Here is a 27,151-nt window from a genome sequence, read left to right on the forward strand (position 1 = left end):
AATCTTTGGAATTCTCTACCCCAGGGCCAGTGGAAGATCAATCAGTGAGCACGTTCAAGACAGAAATCGATAAATTTCTAGACATTAATGGCTTCAAGGGATATGGGGATAGTGGGGAAAATGGCATTGAGGTAGATGATCAGCTATGATCTGTTTGAATGGCGGAGCAGGCTGGAGGGGCTGAATGGCCTACTCTTGTTCCTAGGTTCCTATGTATGTTCTTAGATTCAATGAGTTAGAGACTGGATGAGAAAAGACATGGCAGCTGGTGGAATTTAAATTGAGTTAATAAATCTGGAAAAAAAAGCTACTCTCAGTAATGGTGACCATGAAAGTATCATCGATTGTCATTATTAGCCACCTGGTTCACTAATATCTTTTAGGGTCCTTATCTGGTCTGGCCTACATATGACTCTAGATCCACAGCAACAGTTCAAGGACAATTAGGGATGGGCAACAAATGCTGACTTTGCCAGCAATGCTCACATCCCATTAAAAAAAAACAAATTCACTTACACAGGTGTCTTCAGCAGCTAATATCCCAGGGTTTCCAGAGAGGTCCAGGTGAACAAGAGAAGATGTGAAAGTTTCATTAGCAATAAATGACTGAGCCAAAGAGTTAAGACCTGAAACGGTGAAGAGAAAAGGTGAAAAACTAGTGCAAAGAAAGAGATTAGCAACAAAAAAAGATTTAATATCTCTACAGAACATACTATTTAAGTAGGAAAGGCAACACTTTATGCCTGGAGTATTGGCATTGAGGCTGTAATCTATAATTCAGCTAATCTCATTGAGGCTGTAATCTATAACTGTGATAATCCCATTGAGGCTGTAATCTATAACTAGACTATTGTCACTGAGGCAGAGATGAATGGAACTCCTTTCAAAACAGCACAGATGGTTAAAAACAGCCATTTACTCTATTTCTCTAGGGGAAGAATTTTCTCCTCGTCAGGGGGGCTGAGCAGGAGCGGGCACAGGCCGGCAGAGACGGGCACGCATCGATCGCTGACCCGAAAATCCTGGCCTAGGAATTCTGCCAATCTTCCACCAAAGTTACAACAGGAAATTGGAAAATCCTGTGGAAATACAGTGCCAGTGTCTCTAGGCTGGAGAACATGACTCCTTCCTAAATCACTGTCCAGTTGAGTCCCGCTGGGAAAATGTGTGTGCATGTGTTAATGACAGGTGAAGATTGGCCAACTGAGATGCGTCCAGCCCCCACTGAGCTGCGTCCAGCATTCACTTTTGAGGATCACAAAAAAATGGGGAAACACAAGTGACATTATTTGAAGATTTTGGCTACCAAGTTTAGATTCGCAGACAGGGATAGGTAACAATTCAATTTGTTTTCCTGAATATTTCCACATTAGTTAATACTACATTTACGTAAGTAGCCTAAATGATAGTTTTGTTTTTGCTAATATGCACATCCAACATACCTGTGCTTAATCACAGTGCTTCCCTTCCTACACTTATTATGTGTACTGCCAATCTATCAATGAACCAGTGTTGCTATATCAACCCAGCGTACAGATGCTCTGCCCATCACACTATGAGCTATCACATAAGGCAGCACAAAGTCACGTGAAGAGGATAATGCTTTTGATCATATGCAGTATAGAAATTATCTGCTTACATTAAATTTCAAACCAAGTTCCTAAGGGGACTTAAAGTGCCATAAAAAAAACTGCAGCTATAAAGAATGAAAATTAAATCATTGGTAGGCATTAAGAATTATCTAGAAAATATTTCACGTTGAAGGATGGTTTTATTTCTTTCCTCATGACACTTTTAAAGTTACATCAAGTTATACATTTTTAAATCTAACATTAGCCGCCCTTGAACTCTCTGAATGGCAGTGAAATGCCTCTTTAACTCAGGGAGGGAGTTAGTGACAGCTGCTCCCTTTAACTCACCTAGCAACTTAAAAATATTTTGTGAATTATTCCAACAGTACAATGCAGGGATCTGTTATGTAGTATTCCACAAAGAATGAAATACAGCCGCTCTAAAGCTCGTTTTCCTATACAATTGCATTGAATAAAACTGAGAGCTGCTTTGCAAAGCTGCAAACTGAGCCCAACTATAGTTCAGAATAAGGGCTTTTTGCAACTTATTCTCATACTCCAACTACTGTCATGTTCCTCTGTCATTTGTAGAGCAGAGGTATATACTTAGGGATAACGGCTGTTTATTTTTCAAGAGTGTATGAGGTCCACATACAAGCAACTGCAATCAAACTTATAGCTGACTGAAACTTGGTGGCTTGGTGAAGACTTACCTTTTGTAGTCAGTGATGTTCTGGAGAGGTTGAGGTGCTTCAGTCCTTTGGACAGCCTTTCAAACTGCTGACTGAGTGCTGACACCCCTATTGAAGGCAGGGAGGCTGATATTACAATGTATTATTGATCAGTTTATCTTTGTTAGCTTTTTATGTTACCGTCCCCTTTCCATGGACCTTCACTGTGCCGGAGAGAGCAAGGAAGCCACCTGCCTCCAGGCCCTATCTCCATTTTGTTCATAAGCTAATCGTAAGGAAGTCCACAGAGTGATTTCTCCATTGTTTTCTTCTTCCTTCCTTCCTTTGTTGTTAGGAATATTCAGCCTGTCACTTTCTAAAATCCATGCCCTAGTTCAGAACTCAGACTGTAAGGATCATGTGGTCAACCACTTATTTACCTGTGTTGGCATAGTATTTGATTCACCAACCTGTTACACTATCAAGTCACATTTTACATACCTAATAGTACTGAAGGCTTGTGCTTCAGAACTTGCCTCGCCCCTAGCCAAGATGTTCCAGTACAGCTACAACACTGGCATCTACCCGGCTATGTGGGAAATTGCCCAGCTATGTCCTGTAAACAAAAAGCAGGACAAATCCAACCCAGTCAACCTCCGCCCCATCAGTCTACTCTCAATCATCAGTAAAGTAATGGAAGGGATCACCATCAGTGCTTTCAAGTGGCACTTGTTTAGCAGTAACTTGCTTACTGACCTCCAGTTTGTGTTCCGCCAGGGCCACTCAGCTCCTGACCTCATTACAGCCTTAGTTCAAACTTGGACAAAAGAGCTGAACCCCCGGGTTGATGTGAGACATCAAGGCCATATTTGACCGAGTGTGGCATCAGGGAGCCCTAGCTCCTTGGCATCAATGGGAATCAGGGGAAAAACTCTCCACTGGTTGGAGTCATATGTAGCACAAAGGAAGATGGTCGTGGTTGTTGCAGGTCAATCATCTCAGTTCCAGGACATCACTGCAGGAGTTCCTCAGGGTAGTGTCCTCAGCCCAACCATCTTCAGCTGCTTCATCAATGACTTTCCTTCCATCATAAGGTCAGAAGTGGGGATGTTCGCTGATGATTGCACAATATTCAGCACCATTCACGATTTCTCAGACACTGAAGCCGTCCATGTCCAAATGCAGCAAGACTTAGACAATATCTAGGCTTGGGCTGACAAGTGACAAGAAACATTCGTGCCGCACAAGTGCTAGGCAATGACCATCTCCAGCAAGAGAGATCTAACTATTGCATCTTGATGTTCAACGGCATTACCATCACTGAATCCCCCACTATTAACATCCTGGGGGTTACCATTGACCCTTGATGTTCAATGGCATTACCATCACTGAATCCCCCACTATTAACATCCTGGAGGCTACCATTGACCAGAAATTGAACTGGACCAGCCATATAAATACTGTGGCTACAAGAACAGGTCAGAGGTTAGGAATCCTGCGATGAGTAACTCACCACCTGACTCCCCAAAGCCAGTCCACCACCTACAAGGCACAAGTCAGGAGTGTGATGGAATACTCCCTACTTGCCTGGATGAGTGCAGCTCCCACAATACTCGAGAAGCTTGGCAGCATCCAGGACAAAGCAGCCTGCTTGATTTGCACCACATCCACAAACATGCACTCCCTCCACTGCCAATGTACAGTGGCAGCAGTGTGCACCATTTACAAGATGCACTGCAGAAATTCACCAAGGCTCTTTAGACAGCACCTTCCAAACCCACGACCACTACCATCTAGAAGGACAAGGGAAGCAGATTGATGGGCACACCACCACCTGGAAGTTCCCCTCCAAGTCACTCACCATCCTGACTTGGAAATATATTGCCGTTCCTTCACTCTCACTGGGTCAAAATCCTGGAACTCCCTTCCTAACAGCACTGTGGATCTACCTACACCACATGAACTGCAGCAGTTCAAGAAGGCAGCTCACCACCACCTTCTCAAGGGCTACTAGGGATGGGCAATAAATGCTGGTCCAGCCTGTGAAGCCCACATCCCGTGAATGAATGAAAAAATAAATAATTCTTGCAGTTAATGAGTTAAGAGAACATCCTTTTACCTTGTTGAAGTTATCTGCTTTTCATTCTATTTTAGTTCTTACTCTTTCTGTGATCAGTTATGTGTCTGACACATGCAGGAACCCACTGCCACGTTAACAGAGTCAAGGCATAGGGACACCCAAGTTTCTATAGAAATGCTGCTAGAGTTTAACCATCTGAACCTACAATATTGCATTCGGATGAAGCAACATCATATTCCATTGCTTAGCCTGTTGATCGAACTGGTAAGTTAAATGTATTACAGCCCTAGGAGAATGTATTAACAACACAATATCATCCTTGAAAGGAAGCACTGCAACCCTTCAGAAGTGCCTGGAGCAGATATTCCAGTGTAGACCCTTATAATGCCATTTGATACATCATTGATGAAGATATTGAATGGATGACAGTGGATGATTTCACTCTTCTTTGGAGAGGGATCGGTCAAGTGAATATCTCATCTACCTTTATGTCACTCTTGACATGGGAGTGCCCATCTGAAGCTTAGCCATCATTGAAACTAGTTTCTCATGAAATACAATTAAAGTCTTAACACATAACTGACCACAGAAAGAGCAAGAACTAAAATAGAAGGAAAAGCTGCTAACTCCAACAAGGTAAGCATACGTTCTCTTAACTCATTAATGGGACCATTTATAGATATTTAAAACGTGACTTGGTAGTGTAACAGGTTAGGGAAGCAAGTACAATTGGTAAGATAAGTGCCTGACCATAGGATCCTCACAGTCTGAGTTCTGAACGAGGGTAACGATTGTAGCAGGCAATAGGCTGAATATTTCCAAAAGCAAAGGAAGGGAGGAAGAAGAAAATAATGGAGGAGAAGTCACCCTGTGGACTTCCTTCCAATTAGTATATGAACAAAATGGATGGGCACAGTTTAACTGAAATCAGTTCAAGCAACAAGTAGGTTTCCATGAAGTGTTGTGGGGCTCTGTGAGCTTTTGTGAAGCCACAATCTGCTGCTCACATTTTTTGCAAGACTGAAATCCAGCTTCCTCCTTGTTGCTAACACTGCAGGCCTCCATCACATCCACAATGACTCAAAAAGCCAATTAAGAACCATAGCTATCAGCAAGATCTCTCAGTAGTTTTGCTCTCATTAGAAATTTCCTTCTTGTAACTAGAAACCACAACTATGCTCTAAAACAGTGTGCGTATTCATGTCTCTAACATAACCCTTTTTCTAATATTGCATGCAGTCTACTGAACCAATCATAATCATGAGAAGGGAAATAGAAAGCTTTGAAGGTGAACATATGGTAGATGAGACAATTGGAAATCCCATCAGAGAGAAAAACAGGACTTTCTCAGGGTGGGGATTCGTGGCAGTGAATTAAACACTAATGCACTGTGGACAATGGATATTCTGAAATAGGAACAGAAAATGATAGAAATACTGAGAAGGTCTGGCAGCATCTGTGGAGAGAGAAACAGAGTTGATGTTTTAGACCAATGACCTTTCATCACAACTGATTTTTTATTTTGTACTTCAGACATCCGCAGTATTTTGCTTTTGTCCTACAGCAGCCATGTTGTTCTATGCATCTTTCCTTCAACCCAAAGCTGCTGTGCCCAACCTTAGCTGAGGCAAATTTCATGTGGGAGTGGCTGCTTGAATTTAGACACAAAGTTCTGGAAAGGTTTGATGCCTGAGGTCTGGTAATTCAGCTGCTTAACTCTCATCCAGAAGGAAATGATTCAAGTCTCTGGACTGCCTCTTAGTCAGATTTATAATTCCCAGTTTGATGGCAGAATTCCTTAGTATTGGATGCAATACAAAGGATTTGCTTCTCTATCAAATGGAGGAGAGGGCTGACTTATGAGGATACTGGGACTGACATTGTCCAGGTTGACCTGTATCATGTATGGTTGCTACTGGCTGTTCCTAAAGTTGCATTCATGGAATTTTTTCATGGTGGTAAATTTGTTCTTGAACTGGACTAAAACTGGAAAAAATTCTGACCAGTATCAAAATAGCTGTGTAACAATTTTACCGGTAAGAAATAAATCAATGAAAGTGAGGATCTTTACCTCTATCCTCCAGCTGGTTGTTTGATAGGTTTATCGTGTGAAGCACAGGGTGGAAATTCTCTTCTAGAGCCAGTGCTATTTTCTGCCCAGCATCACTGAAACAGTAAGACATGATGTAACATACACATTGATTGACTAAAACGCAACATAACTGCAGCAACATAAAAATTGGGGGCCTGTAACCCTGGATCACTCTTTTCCTTCTTTTACTTAGGATAGAATGATGACAGCGCACAGTCGAAAATGAAGAAAAGGAATAACCTACAGCTGCTGCTAGATCACAAGACTAAAATTTCGCTGGAATAAACTCAAGGAAGTACCCAGTTTATCCCATGCAGTGAGATGTGAAGATCTTTCTCTCAAGTCCAATCAGTGAAGGTACTTTGGGCTAAAAATTAGATATGGCTTGTTTGCTGCCACAGGTATCACGGTGTGTGATTGCCCTATGGTTGATTGAGGTGATGCAGGCAACACGCAAATTCATGGCCTGGCATTTAATTATTTAAAATAACTTCTCCCAACAGCACCTGTACGAACAGCTTTGCCCATTTGAGCCACACTCTGAATTACACTGATGTAAAGAATGGTTTATTTGTATAAAGTAAAAATTAATATGTTCAACCATTAACTAAGTTAAATATAATTTCATTTCAAGCTAAAATCAAGCTATTGTGATTGTGAAACCACAACAGACTAGTGAGGTTTTTTAAAAGGATTAAATAGGTTGCTCCAGAAGTACCTGGAAAAGACACTCCAGTGTAATCCCTTTTAATGCCATTTGGTACATCATTGATAAGGGTATTGAATAGGGTGGGTGTCTTATGACACAGCCGATGGTAAATGCTGAGTTGTTCAAATCTCAAAGGGAAACTTGAAACAAATTGCCACAACTTGTTTTCAGTTTGTATAAATTTTGAGATGCATGCCTTGAATTCAGTAGTAATAAGACCACAAAGTCTTTGAGGTTTTATATTAATAAATGTTTAATTTACTTTTAAGAGAAATGATTTTAAATACACACATGGATCTACAAATTACTACTATGATAACTTCTAAATCCCCTAATCAATCTACCTCCGAGTTATACTTTCGTTAAGGCAACAGTAAGACGCATAGATTTTAAAAGACCCAGGCAAAGAAACATGATACCCTGAACAAGTCAAATTCAAAGTGAGTTTTCTTAACTTCAGTCCTTTGAAGACAGCAGCTTGAGGCATAGATGCTGAAGGCTTTTCGCACACTTGTAACATCTTAAAATGCCGACCCTTACGCACAGCCTTTGCTTCTTTATACATATTTTCCCCTTTGAATGCAAATACCCATTGTTTCACTATGGGTGGAATTTTCCGAGCCCGCTGGTGGTGAGTGTGATTGGTGGCGTGTGCAGAAAATATGGCGAGACCCATTTCATGACAGCATGAAGGCAGGTCGCTATTTTCTGCTCAGCCCACCAACAGCAGGCTGCGTTTCCCGGTTGGCGGGGAGTGAATTGTAATGCATCAGCATCTAATTAAAGGGCCATACCACCAGGCTCTTGGAACCCTGCCCTATCGTCCGTCCATGTGGGCAGGAAAGCACGCTGACTTGTTTCATAACAGTGCAACGTGCTCTTGGTGGCCTTCACTTTGGGGGAACTGAGGTGAGTGAGCAGCAGCATTCTCCACAGCGCGCCTGCTGTTTACAGGTCTCAGAGGCGCCCGTGGTGTGAGGAAACTGATGCCTGGCCCTAGAGGTGACTGCTGAGGGGTGGGGGGTGTCTGGGGGGCAAGTGCTGGCCCAGCCTCAGAGGAGAATGTGGAGGGGGGGTTGGTGTCAAGTACTGCCATGACACTGCATCCTATGCACAGGTTGGGGGGCAGGGTAAGTGAGGGAAGTGGCCACGCATTAGGGACACCTGTATAAACTGGCCATGCCTCTGCAACTAAGACAGATCAGCCGCAGCCACAGTGATTTGTTTGGGGTCAGGCTCCTAGCCTGCCTGCCCATGCAAGCATCGCGGAGGCACCAAAGGGCCACCAATCGCTCCATTACATACCTCCATCCCCCCGACCCAGCACAGACTTCGAGTCCACCACCACTTTATTGGACCGTGGAGCAGTTGGACTGCACACGTTGTACAATCTCCTCACCAATGCTGGCCACGTAGCAGTCACTGCTGGAGGCAATCACAGCCCCTTCCAATCTCAGCATCCTGGTTTGGACCAATGTCCCCCATGTCACAGGTTGACAAGGCAGCCATGCAGTGCACTCATCTCTGGCCATCCGAGAGGTGACCCTCACTCTCTGGGAAGCAGGAAGGGGCAGTCACACAGAGCCAGGAAAGGTGCTAAGTACAACCATGATAACCACGTCTCTCTCTCTTTCATGTTGCAGGAGGACCATGTCAGGATCATGGATCCTGGTGACCTAGCTGTATGCCTGATGGCTGACAGAGACCATAGAAGATGGAGGACAGTGACTGAGGCTCCTGGCTGTGCAAAGGCAGGAGCAGCAACCTCATGAAGAAGGGGCAGTAGGTGCTCCCACACATGCTGCCCATGAGAAAGTGAGCAGTGGCTGGTCGGCGCCTAGCGACATCCAGGGTCTATAGATGCTGCCTGCTGTTCCTGTAGATGACTGAGAACCAGTGTCACCGACGACTGTGCATGTCTAGGGACCTGGGGGCTTACATCTGCCACTTACTGCAGGACTTGGCACCAAGGGGACATGGAGGGTATCCACTGCCAGTGGCTGTGAAAGTGACTGTGGCGCTCAATTTCTATGCCAGTGGCTCCTTTCAGGGATACACAGGGGACCACTATTGGATTTCACAATCCGCCACCCACAAATGCATCCATGAGGTCATGGATGCCATCTTCTCCATGGCATTTCGCCCGGGACTGGGACAGCCAGGATACAAGGGTCATTGGATTCGCCCTGATCTCGGGATTCCCACAGGTGCAGGATGCGATTGACTGCACTCATGTGGTGCTCAGGTCTCCATCACTACACTCGGTGGATTACATCAACCACAAGGGCTTCCACTCAGTGAACGTACAGCTGGTATGCAACCATCAGAAACGCATCCTGCAGGTGTGTGCATGGTTTCCAGAGAGTGTGCACGACGCCTACATCCTGAGTCACTCACAAATCCCTGCAGTTTTCCAGGATCCACAGAGGCTGCAGGGTTGGCTCCTTGGGAACAATGATTACCCACAGAGGCCGTGATTGATGACACCCATGCAGTGACCTCAGACTGCAGCAGAGTAACAATATAATGAGGCTCACGCAGCAGCTCACAACTTGGTGAAGCAGATCATCGGGGTGCTGAAGATGCGGTTCCTATGCCTGGACCGGTCCAGTGGTACCCTGCAATATAGTCCACAGAGGGTGTCACGCATCGTCGTCGTTTGCTGCGCCCTTTACAACCTGGCGCTGCAACAGGGTGAGGAGGAGATGGGGGAGCTGCACGCCTCCTCCAAGGAGGAGGATGCTGATAGGGATGAGGGTGAGGGGGTCCTTTGTGATGACGACAATGGGGATGAGGCTCTCACACTGGGCTAGACGAGGCAGGCGCATTTGGGAGGCCTCATAGCTGCCAGATTTGTGGAGGATGATGATGACATGCAGTGAGGTGTCCCCAAAGATTCTCACATCACAGTTGTGAATGCTTGACTGCAGCCTGGCTTATGGCAGCACCAATACCCTCTGTGAGAATGCTCCTATCATGGAGATGCGGTGGAGGCCCTAATAGTCGCTTGATCGCAGAAGGATGATGACAACATGCAGTGAGGACACTCCATAGATCTTCACATAGCCTCTGAGAATGTCTGACTCCTTTCTGGCTGAGGGCAGCTCACGTGTGTTCCATGATCAGGGCCATCTCAAAGACGCAGACATGAAACCTTAGATGCATCTGTTGCTGTGTCCAGCTCCAGCCCCTCAGCCCTTGAGGAGATGGTGCACAGCATCAGTGGTTGCAGATGCTGGTGTGATGGGGGCCAGCCCCACCTTAAAGGTGCTGAGAGCACACAAAAAGAATGAGAGAACTCTTGGCACCTGCCCCCTACATTCTGGCAGTAATGACCAGCACTGCTGAGGTGCAGGCATCAGTAATGTTTCCAGACAGTGTGCGACTGGACCATCATTGTGGTCTGAAGGCTGCACAGAGCAAAGGGAAGAGACCCTGGACTGAGACACCTGCCTTTATCTTGTGTAGAAAAGTTTCACATCTGAGTGACAAGAACATTGCTCATCAGAACAAGGAGCCACAGGCAGGGTGACATTCTTGGGAGTTTATTGACAATAGTGAACAGGAAGTACAAGTGATCAACACCCGTGCCCAGGCTGTGCAATTACTTTTACCTAACTTTCCTAATCCTGCCGCTACATCTTGTTGCTCCACGGACATCCACAGCGGAGGTGGAGGCAGCCTGCTGACTGTGAAACCCTGTCTGTGATGATTTTGGTGGGCATCCTCTGGGGGGCTGAGACTTGGAGGGCCCCGGCCTACTTTCGGGGACCTGCTGTGTGGCAGTGGCACCCTCCTCGGCCTGTGGAGCTGGAGCTGCGGAGGTCACAAGAAGAGGGGAGTCAGATGGGCTGGTCACCCCCAGAGTCACCTGGATGAATGGCCCCAGAGCGTGCACCTGCTGATCCTCCTCCCTATGGGTGCCCGAGGGCCCCAGGCTGACTCAGTGAATGGAAGGGGTAGCTGGAGAGTGAGATCGAGCTGCCCAGCACCCCTCTTGAGTACTCACTGCTGGAGGCCAACTATGGCATCACTGATGGCATTAAGCCCATGCAGCAGTGCAGGAGTGATGTCCTGGACCAAGGTCTCCATGGTGGCTGCCATCCTGCCAGTGTTCACCTCGGTGCGTTGCAATGCCAGCGCTAACACCTCAGCCTGAAGATGGATGGAATCAATCATCGCGCCTTGCAATCTGAGGAGTGCAGCAGACATCACTTCCTGAAGTTCCCAAGCTTGCCTTCGCAGCTTCAGCAACGGAGACATGACCGAGTCCAGAGGCTCGTCATCTGACTCGGACTCAGCAACATTCTGGCCTCCAGCAGTCGTCTGAGTGCCGGGCACCTGGGAAGTCCCTGCTTCCACCTGCTGTGGATCAGAAAGTGCAATGTGCTCACCAGATTGTGATCCCGAGGTTACTCTAAAACTAGGCCCCACCGAGGTGCGTGTCTCTGCCTTGGTAGAGGGCGTGGGTGAGCGCTGTGACAGGACTTCAGGGCAGGTGCCTTCAGATTCCTCTTCAGAGGTTTCTTCGGAGCTTTATTGGACGCCCTGGGTCATGGACTCTGTCGGCTGTTTGGCAGATGTGCCTGCGAAAGCAAGGGGAGATAATTAATGCATGGCAGTGGCCTGTGAAAGAGGACACATCACTCACAGCATGGTTGTCTGATGGATGTAGCACTGCTGGATCCTCACTTGGCAAAGCAGCGCCGACCTCACCGTTAGCACAGCACCGGTCCCAGTCATCGCCGGCCAGCTGCATGGCTCTGTTTTCGAATTCTGTCAGAATTTTGATTTCCGGCATCCCTCCACCTGTCTGCGACCTTTCCCGCCTGTTGTCAGCCAATTTGTCCTGCATGGATAGAGATGGGGAGAGTGGATCAGGATGCCTGCTGGCCCAGATGATAAGTATGCCTGGCCTGTGTGGGTGGAGAGTGGTCCCATGGACAGGACGAAGACGATGACGGTGCATGTGAAAGGGTGAATGGTGATGCCCCTTGCACTGGAGTGAGTGAGTGAGGGCCCTGTGGATGTGTGATGGGTTTGTGAGTGTGTGAGTTGGGAGTGATGAAAACAGTGACTTACCCTGGTGGAATGGAGGAGATCATTCATCCTTTTGCGGCACTGGGTGGCTGTCCTCCTCTGCAGGGCTTTCGCGCTGACCACCGCCTCCCTAGCCGGGTTGGTGACATTGCTACCCATCCTGCGGCCAGAGTGGGGGTAGAGCACATCCCATCAGGCCTCCACGACATCCAGCAGTCGCTCGATGGACCTGTTGTTGAAGCAGGGGGCTGCAGTCTTTTTGCCTTTGCTGGCCATGTCTCCTGGGCAGCGGTGGTGAGCTGGTGGCAATGAGCGCTGTGCTGGCAGCTGCCTTTTAAAGATGATGGCCAGAGTGATGCAACAGCGGGGTGATGGTGAACGGGCAAATGAGAGCCCGCCCGCCATGGAAACAGCGTGTTTCGTGGGAGTGGATATATAATGAGGCGGCCTTGGGAAGATACGTTGTGAAAACCTGCCATTTTCATCAGCAGGTAGGACTCCATTTTACCTGCCCGCTACCGCACTTATTGCAATTCTGGGAAAATTCCACTCTATGTCTTTGTACTTCATGCCTCTGATAATAAAAACCTCTCATTGCACTAAGTTTCACCAGTAATCTTTGGGAAAAATAAACACACTGTTTCTAAACTTCATCTGGTTAGATGACACATTTCACTCTATCTTTTGAAAACAACCTAGTCTGGTTTATTTAAAGATGCAAATCTTCCCTTGACACCTAAGTTTCTAAATTTCCCTATGTTTACCTAATTAACAATTCAAACCTAACTTCTCCCCTTACATCAAAGCACTCAGGCTAGCTGTCTCTAATTCAATTAAGTCTTACACACACACAGACACATGGACACATCCCACTATTATTCTATTTTACAATAAATTCCAATAATATTATGAGAATTATTATATCTTCCTGACAGGGTGACAATGGACGATTTCATTCTTCTTGGAGATAGATAGGCCAAGTGAATATTTCATTACCCTTTTGTCACCTCACAAACTGAACTAGAGGTCCATTATTCCTGACAGTTATGAGCAATTGGGGCTACACTAATGGCTCAGCTGGTTAAGGCAATGAATAGCTAAACTATTAAGATCTGAATAGTCTCAGATTCAATCCCTTCAGGCATAGCAGCCAAAATTCCCACTTATCATTATTCACAACCTCTGCCAGAGTGAGCATGTATGAATGTTATACAAGGAAACACCAATGGGACTGCATCAAAATAGGAAGTAACTTGCAAGATAAAAGTGGGAAGAAAAATGCATTAATAATTGTTAACATAATGGAAACACAATTTAATCCGATAGGTTACTTACAACTTCATTCCAGCATTTTCTAAAACCAGCTCCTCCAGTTTAGTGGACAAACTGATCACGTAGAGGACCTGCTCTATCACATCGGGGCTCTGAAGGAGACAGAGAATATTAAAAAGAATACATCATTAGCAATGCCATCAGGTAGATTTCTTCCTTTCATTACCCACTTTTGTGTCATCTGTATTCAGGTTTGTCAATTGCCAGTTTTCCTGATTGATTGATACAGTTACAGGTTGTCCAAAGTATTGGCAAACACTAAAATTATATTTCTCATAAAGCGGTAAATTTCTCTCTTCCCCAAGAAATGGGCAAAAAATTGAAACTGGAACAAAAAAAATGGCTACATTAAGACATTAAGATCTGAATTACATTGGGAAGAAATGGGAGTTCAAGGGCTGTTAAATGTGAAGGAAGAAGTCAAATTCTGTAAATTGATCTACTTTGAGCTTCATTCAAAATAACTTTGCCAGTTATCATAATAATTTTGAGATTATTAGTTATTTTTTATTATCAGGTATCTTTTGGTAAATTGCTGTACATGAGTAATAAATGCTGGCCTCACCAGCCACACCCATATCCCATGAATGAATAAAAATTAGCTTCAACAAGGAGCTGCTTGCTCTCTGATGCCTTCTGAAAATTTAAAAATCAGGAATAGCCGCAGCTGCAAGTTCATCGTTGTGCAGGGGAGCCACAGGTGTTGCTTGTGGCTGCAGCTGTAGAACTTCGATCTATGCTGATCTGGGATGGGATTGGGAGGCTGCTTCCATGAACCTGCAGGCTCCAGCCTCAGCGAGAGGAGGGTGGAATCTTATCAGTCCCGCAGATGCAGAACCAGGAGCAAAATTTGAACATAGCACATTGGGTCAGTTGGCCTACCTGTCTCTGAGCAATCTTGCTGGAGGTGGGATCGACATGTGAGGAGCTACCTGCCCAGTGGTAACAAGTAGACAATAGGTCAATTAGCGAAACAAATGGGACAAGTTGCTGACATTGTCGGGATTTTCCCGAATGGTCCTTGGATGGTCCTCTCACTGAGCCTGGAGTCTGCAGGTACAAGGAATCATTCATGGGATGTGGGCTTTGCTGGTGAGGCCAGCATTTATTGCCCATCCCTAATTACCCTTGAGAAGGTGGTGGTGAGCTGCCTTCTTGAGCCACTGCAAGTTGCCTCACTGTCTCCTACCTGCCTCAGCAGCATCCATCTCTCCTGATGGGGCTGCGAGCCGTCCATACCTATGGGCCGTCTGATTGGGTCTCCCGCCTCAGGAACCCGCCTGCCATCCAAAATTGGACAGCAAACACGAAGGCAACCTTTTAATGGGCCGCCTCCTTTAAGATCATGATGCCATGCAGCCAGTTGACACTGGCTTTTAGTCCCAATTGCAGAAAGATTTCAAAGCTCAGAAACACCACCTCTGCAGACTGTTTGAGTAAAAAGTTAAATCATGTCTCATGGCTGAACTAGTTTTCATACTTAACATAAAATTATTTGAAAGTAACAACTTCTGTTCAGTTATTTTATTTAATTTTGTTACTTTGTTTAGATGTGTCTGCTGCTCTTTCTTGTACCCCTTGGAAATACTGGCTCCACATTTTCTTCTCCATATGTTGAATATATTCAAGAGAGATTACAAAGGGAATGAAAGGATATGGGGATAATGTGGGTCTAAGATCAGGCGCAATCCTATTGGATGGTGGAGTGCACTTGAAGGATCAAATGACCTATTCCTACTCTTATTTCTTTTGATCTTGTATCTTTTGAATAATTTCCTTTGTTCTGTCAGAAACCAAAAATTTCACAGAATGCCAACACTGGTAGCTCACAGCACTAGGACCAGCAAATATTTCTAAGTTTAGACTGTATAGTCAAACCTCTTAAATTGCACAGCTAGACTGCTCAACATTGTGGTGGTATAAGATCTACTGATGATGGTAAAAGCACAGGAAATGGTATTCTAAGCAATGCCGAACATATTGTAACCCTGTGGGTTTGGCTCAGAAGGTTTGCAAAAATATGGTCTAACAATGTAGTGTGGTAAAGATGAATGTCGGAACATGGGGCAGAATTATTCTCCCTTACGGGCAGGCCGGTCGGGAATGGGTGTGGAGCCGATCGCCATCTGTGATCAGCTGTGCGCTGCCATTTTACGTGGGCGGGCCAATTAAGGCCCGCCCAGCGTGACGTCTGCAGGGAAGCGCTATGCGTTCACTGTGCAGGCAGGGGGGAATGCCTAAAATCGAGAGTGCGCTCATTCGCACGAAAGAGCGCACTCATCTCTCTGAGGCTAAGTGCTGCCTCAAGGAGATTGCCTCTACTTTCAAAAATATTAAAAAGAGAAAAAAAATTTACCTTACATGTCCCCTCATGTGACAATGTCACATGAGTTGGGACATGTTCATAATTTCCAAAAAAACTTTATTAAAATTTTTAAAACCTTACATGACTCCTCATCCCTTAAGGTTGGACGGGCAGGTCCACTACTTTAATTGCTCTGTCAATGGCCTCAATTGGCCACTGACAGGTCAGCAGGTGCGCAACTGATTTTGCTGCGCCCCTGCCTTCCTGAAAATTTAAATGGGACGTGGTGATGTCGGGAGTTCCGTCCGACATCACCGCGCATCATTTTTGTGTCGGCAAGCGGGCCCCACCCCCACTCGCCAACGGTAAAATCTAGCCCATAAACTTGAACTCATCTGAATGATTGTTGCATTGGCTTGTGCAGCTCCACCACTGCTTCTCCTGTACTCCATTCTGTCTGCAGCGTCTGTGAAAAGGGCCCCAGCAGAATTGTTTGCAGACCAAGTGGTCCAGCTAGCCTGCTCTGCTTAAGGGCAGGCTGTACACTAAAGGGAGCACATTATTGCTGCAATGTAATTTATTGCAAAGTGAACACCATGGGCAGGATTTTACAGCGGTGGTGGCCCCGCCCCTTAAAAGTTGGGGGTGAGCCCGCCTCTGCTTGGCTGGGTCACCCCAAGTTGATTTTACAGCCGTTGAAGCATTAACTGGCTCAGGGTGAGGCTTCCATCCCTATCAAGGAAAAAGTCCTGCCTCTGAGAGCTTTTGACCAATCAGATGGTTGGCAGCTCTTTAGTCCCAGCAGATCCATCAGGAGCAGAGGCCTCGGTTGTGATTGTAGATAGTCTTCAACATCAAGAAGTTGTGAAAGCTAGATTCAAAGATGAGCGGCTGGATTTTGTTGGGGGCTAGTCTGGCAGGCCCTGCTGGTGGGAGTGTGGAGGACCAGGTTTAGGAGCAAAGGAGGGAACACTTAGTGAGGGGGTGGGAAGTACCTTGGGGAGGTGCCCAAATAGGAGGGTCCCACCTCAGCCCACAAAAATGCCGCTGGGTTTCACCACGTGACATATGCACTCTCTGCCACTGGTAAGGTACTTCTTGTGTGGGAGGAGACCCTTAACTGGTTATTAATTGGAGTTAGGGATCATGTCATCACATCTGCCAATTCAGCTATGTGAGTTCAGGATTGCAACCATTCAATGGGACGGGTCTGCACTCTATTGCAGCAATATCACATCAGCAACACAGCAAGTGGCCAGTGGTGCATTGCTTCACCAGGAAGTGCAGGTAGGTCTTGAGCGCTGCTATGGCAACAAATTTCTAGCTCTGTAAGTCCGAAGTTACCTATTCCTCCCAAGCCTGCTATAATTACCACATGTCACACCTCAAAGTACTCATACATATCCCGAATTATACCTATATAATTTGCACTTGAATGAATCAATACTATCTGCTTCCACCATCTCTCTCACTCACATTCCCAGCTCACTGTGCTGAACGTTCTTCCCTCTGTTAAATACCTTTCAGACACTGCCACGATGGCTGGTCAGTCAGCAACCAGATACACAAATCCTGGCCACTGGTTTACCGACAGCTGACTGGCAACTGATTTTCAGCTTTTAAGCTAAAAAACAAATTGCTAAATTTTAGTTTGATAAAAACACAATTGATGTACTACTTACATACAATTTATAACTGAGTTTCCACTCTCACCAAATTCCTGTTTTAAAGTCCTCACTTACTCCAGTATGCTCTGTGCTTGAACTGTCTTCACTATAGAACTATTAAATCAGACTCGCAGTAAGTCCCCGTAGAGGTCTGGGTGCAATAGGCTTAAAATAGACCGAGTATGGACTCCCCAGTATTTGGTCTCATGTGTGGAAACTTGAGTATCATGTAAACATTAATCTTACATTGACAAGCTGTCTGTCATAGGAATCAATCATAATCACATTGACTAATCAATCACCATGGGCAGAATTTTCAGGTTGGCATGCGGGTGTGCACCCGACCCACTCAAGTGTAAAACAGCCCGTGATATTTCGGTCGGTGGGGGCAAAAGTCGGAAGCATGCCTGCCGACAATTAAGAGGGCTATTAAGTCCATTAAAGGTGTAAATGTTCCCGATTTTTCATGGTCCATCCAAACTTATGGCTGGCAGACGGGCGAATTGGCCAGACGGCCTTTAAATTTTTCATGAAACCTCATCCAAGGGTGGGATGAGGTTTCCGTTATTAAACAAAAAATATAAAAACCTATGGACAGAATTTTTATAATGTATATCTTCAGGTGACTGTTTGTGATGCTTGGACATTTTTGTTCTGATTTTATTTAATACTTTTGAAATCTTCAGCTCCCTGAGGCAGCTCTCTGCCTTCAGGGAGCTTTCAGTCCAGGCTCCCCGTGCCTGCGCTGACTTCAGCGCTCACCCTTCTCTCACCCCCACCATGGCAGCACTGACCATTCCAGCACGCGCTTCACACTGGTTGGCTGTTAATTGGCCAGCCAGCGTGAAATCACGGTCGGGGCTGATCGTGGTCGGCGGTCCGTTCCCCGGCTACTCCCAGGCCTGCCAATCGTGCCTGTCAATCGCGCCCGCCCGCTGACCTAAAAATCCTGCCCCGTGTGTAAGTCAGTAGAATTGAGATTAAATCTACATTCATAATCAAATACACTCAGGAAGCACTTGGCCAATTCCCTGGATTTCCAGAGCCCAGGCTGCAGCCCCCTCCAGTTATACTGACACATATTGTCCAGGCAATTGGATTGGCTGGACAAATAGGAATTTGGGTGAAGGTGAAAATTCAGTGGTAAATAGCAATTGCATTTTAAATTTACTAAAATTTAACTGTAATATTTTTTACCTTTAAAAAAATACAATTCAGTCAATAGCAGGTCACTGGTCGGATGTTAATTAGATACAGTGATTGTAACATTCAGCTCCGTGGCACCCCTGGTTTCGGTGCTGCAGAAGCCTGGATGTGATTAAAATGGTGGAGGGTCTGCTTTGGGTAATGTATGGCGTAAAGCACACTGATCGCCATGGACATGCCATGTGCACAACAGAATTATGCAGACTGGGCAGATTGTGACACCAGTCAGTGTCGAATGCTGATTTGGTGCCTGCCATGTCAACTTTTTAACAGTACAAGTCCTGTTAATGTCTCCTTTTAAATGTGCACAGCTGAATATGCCACTTCACAAGGACTCCCCACTTAAAATATTTAAAGGCATCAGCATTAGATTTTCAAGTAAAGTGTTTTTGACTTTTGACAGTTGCACAGTTAGTGGAAGTCCTGTGTACTGTGTTGTTGGAGCCCACACAGGTTCTCTGGGTTGGAAGGGAAGTGGTGCTGAACCTTTGCAAGAAATTGTGTGGATCTTGAAGGTCTCTGAGCAGAAAGATTGCTCTCAGTCCTGGGGGCTACAGTTGTAGTTCCTGTTGGGCTGCAGCACCACGGGGAGATGGAGCACGGGAGCATAGAGGAGAAGCTGTGCACAGAGGGAGGAGGAGGAGGGGGAGAGTGATCCACAGAAGGACAAAGCCACCAATGGTTCTCAGAGAGCACTCCTCCTGTCTTCCCTCAGCAGTAGTGTCTGAGGCAGCTCCACTTCACCAAGAAGATGGTCACTTAACTATAGAACCTGTTCCAACCAGATCTGCAGCCGCAGAGCAGAGCGACCAAGGTGCTGCCAGTGGTTGTCAAGGTCACCATCGCCCTCAATTACTACTCCTCAGGATCCTTCCAGGCTGGAGCTGGTGACATCACCAACATCTCTCAGCTTGCTGTGATTCGCTGCATCTGGGAGATCTTTGAGATCCTGTATGTGAGGAGAGGGGATTTTACGGTTTTCTCTCTAATCAGAGAGAAACAGGAGGAGCGGGCCTGTGACTTTGCCAGGATAGTGGGATTCGCAATGGTGGAGGGAACCAGTGGCTGCACGTACATAGGTCTGTGGGTCCACACTTCAATGGGGAGATGCACCACAGTCACAACTCCCTGAATGTGCCGTTGGCGTGTGACCATGCACGGAGAATCATTTTGGTAAATGCTGGCTATTCTGGCAGAACCCCCCAGTGTTTTTATCCTGTGGTAGTCAGTTGATCACATTATCTTCAAGCCACCACAATAAACAAGAAGGCGAGAAGGGCTACCACTCTACACTGGGTTCATAACTCCCTTTCACCACCTGATCATGGGTGGACAGGGCTCACACAATGAGAGCCATGCTGAGACCAGAAAAGTTATGGAGCTAACCATCAGTGATCTCCATCAACAGTTCCTCTACCTGGACCACTCTGGAGAGCCCTTCAATACTCACGGGGGTGTGTCTCCAAATTCCTACTGGTCTGCTGTGTCCTGCACAACCTGGTAATCTTAAGGATGTAGCCCTTGCCACCAGACTTTTGACAAGTACCTCAGAAGGAAGAGGGGGTGGGAGGAGGAAGGAAGGAAGATGAAGGGAGGAGGATGAAGGGAGGAGGCAATTGGGACATCATCACTCCAGACAGGCTTTTCATGAGCGGCTCTTCAGACTTTGATTCTCTGAAAACATTCCCACAGCACCATTGCTCCTCACTTTCCCACCTTTCCATTCTGCTGTTATGGACATTCACAATGTCCACTTGGCCAAAATCTCAAAATGAAAGCCTCTACAAAATTACTCCATAACAATTTATTCCAACAACACTTCTATCTCAACTATTAAGGTTGTACTTTCCTTTGCAGGTGTCTTTGCCTATCCTAGTGGTCCTACTTTACATTTGCAAGTTACCTGCATCACGTCAAACAGGTGTGGCTAATCACACATTGTGATCCCCAAATTTGCAAATTAGCCCCAACCAATTTAGCCTTCAAAACTAGAATTTGCATATACTGCTATAATAACTCCTTCAGTCCACTTCCACCCAAACTAAAGGGATTCCAAGTAAAGCAAGTGTTGCCCAGACATGCCTTTCCTGAATGTTAATTGTAGTTCACCTGATCTGACTGGTAACATAAAAGAAAGTTTACCTCCTAAAATATGTGACTGTTAGCAGACTGCTGAATTTTGACAATTTGAAATGAGAATCTCTTCCTTGAAGATCTCACTCCCCCAATTTCCTCTAACACAATCCAAGTGAAATTTTTTTTGCAGGATCTATTTCACCTCAGAAGCAGTTATAAATGTTAATTTGTGTAGAATAGTGCTCGCTGGACATTTGGATTTGGAATGGGAACCACAGAGTTTTGGAAATGTCACTGAGTTACTTAGTTTTTGGTCGGATATCTTCTGTTGCTGGCAAACAACACTAAAATACTTGGACTATATTTCTTTGAGTTAAGGGACAAATATAACTTCTCAGATTATCTTGGACTTTGGAGAAACAGAACAAAACAGGGCTGTATGGATCAGGTTACTACAAGAGATTGGCTCGCCATTATTTACATGCTGAGTTTACATTTTGTAGTGTGAATATGTAGTATTGGCATCAACCAAGTATCAGTTATTTCCTTCATTACAGTCCGTCAGTGGGTCACACAAAGGAAATAATTTGGCGTACAACACTCACTGTATTTAGTTGCAGTTAATTTGGACTTAAAGCCACTAATGACCAGGCTGTAAACATAATTGCTTTCAGGACTCTACTGTAATGCTACCCAGAGTATTTGCCTGACTAATTCTTGGTTTAAACATCCAATTTGTTCCAATCGGACTCACCAGCCGTAAATCCTTGGAGAATAGCTTTGTAAACCACTGGTTAAATGCCAAGGCTGCCACACTCAACGCCACATCTCTGTTAGACAGGAAAGTTAGTCATGTTTATTCAAGACAATAAACATCATTAAACGTATTCAGACAAGCCTAATGGATTCAGAGGATCACTTTGCAGTTAAATTTCCAATCTACTTAAATGTAATTTCACCAGGAATCACTTTCCCCCTCCCAAAGAGTGAAGATATAATAATGGTTGAATGTATAAATGAGAAGCCGCTTGGGGGATTTTTTGGCAAGGCCTTCTTTCTGTTTGGTGTTTCTAGTCTCTTTACTCCAACTGCTCTACTCATGAGGGATTCGAGAACGGCCTAAAATCACTTTTCCTTTGGTTTTTCCTCCCTCCCTCTAGAGAGTAACCTGTGATCTTCTTACAGTCTTCTCCATCCTAAGGGCAGGAGTGGGTCATTCAACTCCATTCATAGCTCCTCCAATGATGAAACTACCCAGATCAGCCTATAGAAGGACTTGGATAACACATAAGCTTAGGCTGAGAAGTGGTAGAGAACATTCTAAATGACGATTATAAAAAAGGTAAATTATTTATCCTTGTTTATCTTGGCCTGCCTGCAGCCTTTGACATGGTTGACTACACCATTTTCCTCCAACATCTCTCCACTGGTCCCATTTTTATCTACCTAATTGTACCTAGAATATTGCTTGCAGCGGCTTCTATTCCTGCTTCCACATGATTACCTCTGGTGTCCTCCAAGGATCTATCATTGGCTCTCTCTCCTAGTTGCCATCTACATGCTACTTCTTGACATCATCTGGAGGCAGAATGTTAGTTTTCATATGAATGCAAACAACACCCAGCTCTCCCTCACCATCACCTCTCTTGACTCTTCCGTTGTTACTAAATTATCAGACTGCTTATCCGACATCAGTACTGGATGAGCAGTAATCTCCTTCAATTAAAAATTGGGAAGACAGAAGCCACTATTTTCAGTTCCCTAGCTACTGACTCCAACCCTCTCCCTGGCAACAGTCTGAGATGAAGCCAGTCTGTTCATAACTTTGGTGTTACATTTGATCTTGAGATGAGCTTCCGGCCTCATATCCACACTGTCACTAAGACTGCCTATTTTTACCTCTATAACATCAACCAACTTCAGCCCTCTCTCAGCTCATCTGCTCCTGAAGCCATCATTCATGCGTTAGTTACCTTTAGGCTCAACTATTTCAGCGTGCTCCTGGCTGGTCTACCACATTCTGTTCACCATAAACTTACAGTCATCCAAAACTCTGTTGCCCATGTCTTAATGCGCAGCAGGTCCCATTCCCCTTTCACCCTTGTGCTTTCTGACTTATATTGACTCTCCGTCAAACAACTCTTGGTCTTAAAATTCTCATCCTTGTTTTCAAATACTTCCATGACCTCAATGCTCCCTAACTCTGTAACCTCCTCCAGTCTCACAGCTCTCCAAGATATCTGCACTCCTCTAATTCTGGCCTCTTGCACATTCCCAATTATAATTGCTCCACCGTTCAGTTGCTTCGGCCTAAGTTCAAGAATACCCTCCCCTAACCTCTCTGTCTCCCTGCCTCACTGTCCTCCTTTAAAATACTTCTTAAAACTCTAGCTCTTTGAAATGGCTTTTGGTCACCTGACCTAATATTGCCTTACATGGCTTGGTGTCATTCTTTGCTTTATATAATGCTCCTTGTGAAGCGCCTTGGGACATTTTGTCACGTTAAAGGTGCTATATAAATATAAGTTGTTGTTGTTTGCACAACATAAGTGCCAGTGGATTACCATCAGAAACAACAGTAAGTCCAGTCATGATAGAACTCAGACATAAAGAATGTCCACTGGAGGGTAGCCAGCATCAGTGGAATCGTATCAACAACAAGGCCACCTTCAGCATAAAACGGGGTGGGGGGAAATGAATACTATTCAGATAACTATCTGGTATAGGGAATACATTTTTGTACACCTTTTACACTTACTAATATCCTCCTATATTTCAATTATTTTTCATTCTAGTGTTAGTCACCCCATGATTACGGACTATGTGATACCCAGTACCCACCTTTAGTCAATGGGACTCAATATAGGGAGGGGCAACACTACCCATTTTGGGCTACCAACAAAGACAAATTTCTGCTCTGATCTAGGTTGAGCCTATTGATAGAAACTTTACTTTTAATTTTAGCTCACCCAAGTGATCTGAAAGGAAGAATTGGCTTTAACTCACCTAGTATCCAAGTGGCTGAAGTCTAGCAGATTAAACTCCTTGGTATTCTGGCTATGGTAGATGGTGTCTACATCCTTGAGGGAGATAAAGAGAGTCCAGTTGACTGATCACATTTGAACTGCGTCACAAAAAGCTGCAGCGCTGAAGATAGACTAACTGCACATATCAGCTTCAAGAGAATTTACTTTTCTGAAGGTCATGTTGAAGACACCTGGGCTAGAGAGATAAACTAGGAAGTTATAGGCACATTAGTCTAATGTCAGCAGTGAGAAAGTTACTAGAAGCTGTTATTAGGGACAGTTACTGAACGTTTGAACAAATATGAGCTGATGACAGATTTATAAAGGGTAGTCCAGGTCTAACGAGTTTAGCAGAATTTTTTGAGGAGGTAAGTAACATGGTGGTTAAGGGATTGTCCATTGATGTTACTTATATGGGTCCAGAAGGTATTCAACTAGGTTCCTCACAAAATTGGAATGAGACACCAGTTATTGAGTTGGATGAGAAATTGGTTAGTAGGTAGGAAGAAGAGATTAGAGATAATGAATATGTATTTAAAGTGGCAGGATATGACTAGAGGATTCCCGCATGGATCTTGTACTGGGGTCCTCAGCTTTTCACTGTATTTATATATGACTTGGATAAAGAAATAGCCATATACCTGAGTTTGCTGATGACTCTAAGATAGGCGGGCACAGTAAATTACGTAGATAAGAGCTCTTCTCTTAGGCAGCCCCTCAGAATCAAGGATGATTTGATTCCACTCCGGTTCGATGGGTTCTGAGATGACAAATAGGTCCAATGTGCGATCTGCAGACTCTGCCACAAGTGGGGCAAGTGGTGCTTGAAGGGTTGGGTAGATGGGTTGTTTGGAGGTTTGTGCACTCCTTCCGATGCCTCGACTTTGCCTCTGCACATACCCAATGAAGTCTTTTGATGTGTTCAATGCCTTACTGAATGAGCCCTCTTCATTTTGGTCGGTCACAAGCCAGGGACACCCATGAGTCGGCGGGATGCTTTGAGGACATCCCTGAAGAGTTTCCACTGTCTTCCTGGGAGTCTCCTGGTTCCAAGTTCTGAGGAGAGCAGTTGCTTCAGGAGTCTGGTGTCAGGCATATAAACAACATGTCCTGTCCAGCAGAGCTGGTCTTCAGTGATCAATGCCTCGATGCTGTGCAACTTGGCTTGGGAAAGGACGTTTTTGTTGGACTACCTTTCTTGCCATCGGATTTGAAGGATCTTACATAGACACCACGGGTGTTAGTACTCCATTGTGTTGCAAATATCTAGTTCATGGTTGTTAATATTTTAGAGATAATTTTTAGCTCTGGGAAGATTGAAGTTGTACAGTCAGTGAATTAAATGTTGGACTTTATTGATTGCCAGAAGCTCAAGAAATGGCAGTTGATGATCCAGGTTTGTTAATAAAGTCAGAATAGAACAGATAGAGCCATAAGGCAGCAGGTGGGCTTACTTAGCTAAAGAGCTGGAGCTGTGATGTCTGAAAAGCTTGTAAGAAGTGCAGTCCCGAGAGATATTTTTATTTTGGGACTTAGAACTAATTTAACTTAAAAGTATTCACTAAACCCTGAAGGTTGTTCATCAGATCAAAGAAGAAATTGTACATGAAGGATAATTTATCTAAAGGTCAGTTTGAGGACATCCCAGAGCAAGCTTAATTACTATGGGAACAGGTGGAACTTGGAAAAGTTCTCTGTTTCAATTTATCTGGGTGTTTGCTGTAAAAGTTAGTTGCAATTTAGACCTCGTGTGGATTGCAGCTCACTGAGAGAAGGTAGCCAAAGTAAATGACAGTTAGATAGACCTGCACTGTAAGCAGAGTAAAAACCTAACTTCATCATTCACAGGCCGGAATCTTGTTGAAGCAGTGAGGGTCTCACCTGCTGGCTGGAGAGCCAGTGATAAATCCGCGCTGCCTTTTTTCAGCAAGGCCCTCTGAATCACATGCCAATCAGGCGGCCTTCTCCAAGAAACAAGACCCTGGGGGTGGAACTCTTGCCTACCAAGAATGGCCAGGCAATCGGAGACCAGCAGCCCTTGTGCTCAGCAGCGTCAGTGGGGAGGCCATGGCTGCTGCCGGAAGGACAGGTACTGGAGTCCCAGGATCGTACAGGGACCCAGGCCACAAGTAAATAATGTGGTGGGGTGGGGAGAGGGGGGGCAGGGGCTTTCGCGGGATGGGGTTCATGAGGAGAGCGGTGCAGGGGGGTTTGGCAGCAAGGGCATGGGGGTGGCTCTCTGTGAGCTTCCCACTTTCTGATGTCCAGTCTCTCATTCAGGCACTGAGTGCCTCTCATCGAAGCAACACCCCACCCCCCCCTACCCCGGAAGTGACAAGCTGACTGCACTGTTTTAGCCACTGCACAGGCCGCATGGCGACAGGCCCACCCACCACTGGGTTAGTACCAACAGCAGCAGAATGAGGCCCTGAATGAGCACTTAAGGGCCTCAGTTGGAGGTGGGGTGGTAAGCTCAACCCTGGGCCAACCCGCCCAGAACTTAATTCTGGCAGAGGCAGGAGAGCAGTGGGATTCCGTTACACCATCATCCAGCCTAAGTATATGCCCTTCCCACCTCCAAGCTTGCCACCAGTGAGAGCACAAGATTCAACCTGCCTCAATCCGGAAGCGGATGAGGCTTAATCTCATTTTAAATTTTGTGAGGGAAAGGAAATCATTTGGTAAAGAAAGCAATAAGCAGACGAGCTTGGAAGTATTGATGCATCCTCAGTCAAGAGATGGTAAATGAACCTTTGAGAATAGTTGGAACTGAGGAGAATTCTCCAAGGGACTGTGGGTGATCCCTACAGAAGTAATAAACTTTAAGATTGATGTGTCTTATAAGAGAATTCTTGGGATAAGTAAGAAGTAAAGCAGAGTGCATACATACATGATTATAGATCATATTGTTAAGATAATAGTGCTTCTTTTATTTAATTATTTTATTGGTGATGCAAAACTGGTGCATTCTCCATGGCAACACCTCTACCGATCAGAGTTCACTTGCCAATCAATCAGCACCCAATTCTCATGAAGTATAAATTGTTGTTCCCTTTACATTTGGTAATCGTGCGAATTGTCCTGATGAGTGCAAGATGAAAAGCTTCGACAATGTGTCGTTTTTCAGCAATACACAAGTTCTGTACTACCAAACAACTATTTGTAATTCTTTTATATACAATAAAGTTTGTGTTTCGTTTAAAATAATGAAATCTGGTGGCATTGTTATATTGATTAAAATGATTGCTTGGATTTCTTCTTAAACATTAATGGTCCCTAACAGAATCATAACAAATGCTTTGAGGTGTCTGCTGTAAGTTGTCCAAGTCTCCACAGCATATAGTTGTGCAGGGATCATGCTACCCAGTAAACCATG

At 45.2% G+C, this 27,151-nt stretch overlaps 1 protein-coding gene across 1 annotated transcript in view; it reads right to left on the bottom strand.

Moving 5' to 3' along the window:
- carmil2 (capping protein regulator and myosin 1 linker 2) overlaps window positions 1-27,151 on the bottom strand; it is a 180,505-nt gene that overhangs the window by 105,694 nt on the left and 47,660 nt on the right. The window contains exons 6-11 of the mRNA XM_041191410.1: window positions 23,756-23,829; window positions 21,504-21,579; window positions 13,499-13,587; window positions 6,394-6,488; window positions 2,285-2,371; window positions 517-626 (exon numbers count right to left, since the gene is read on the bottom strand). Of these exons, the coding sequence (XP_041047344.1) occupies window positions 517-626; window positions 2,285-2,371; window positions 6,394-6,488; window positions 13,499-13,587; window positions 21,504-21,579; window positions 23,756-23,829 (531 nt within the window). The remainder of the gene's footprint in view (window positions 1-516; window positions 627-2,284; window positions 2,372-6,393; window positions 6,489-13,498; window positions 13,588-21,503; window positions 21,580-23,755; window positions 23,830-27,151) is intronic.

Source organism: Carcharodon carcharias, chromosome 7 (genome assembly GCF_017639515.1).
Source record: "Carcharodon carcharias isolate sCarCar2 chromosome 7, sCarCar2.pri, whole genome shotgun sequence".
Lineage (NCBI taxonomy): Eukaryota > Metazoa > Chordata > Chondrichthyes > Lamniformes > Lamnidae > Carcharodon > Carcharodon carcharias.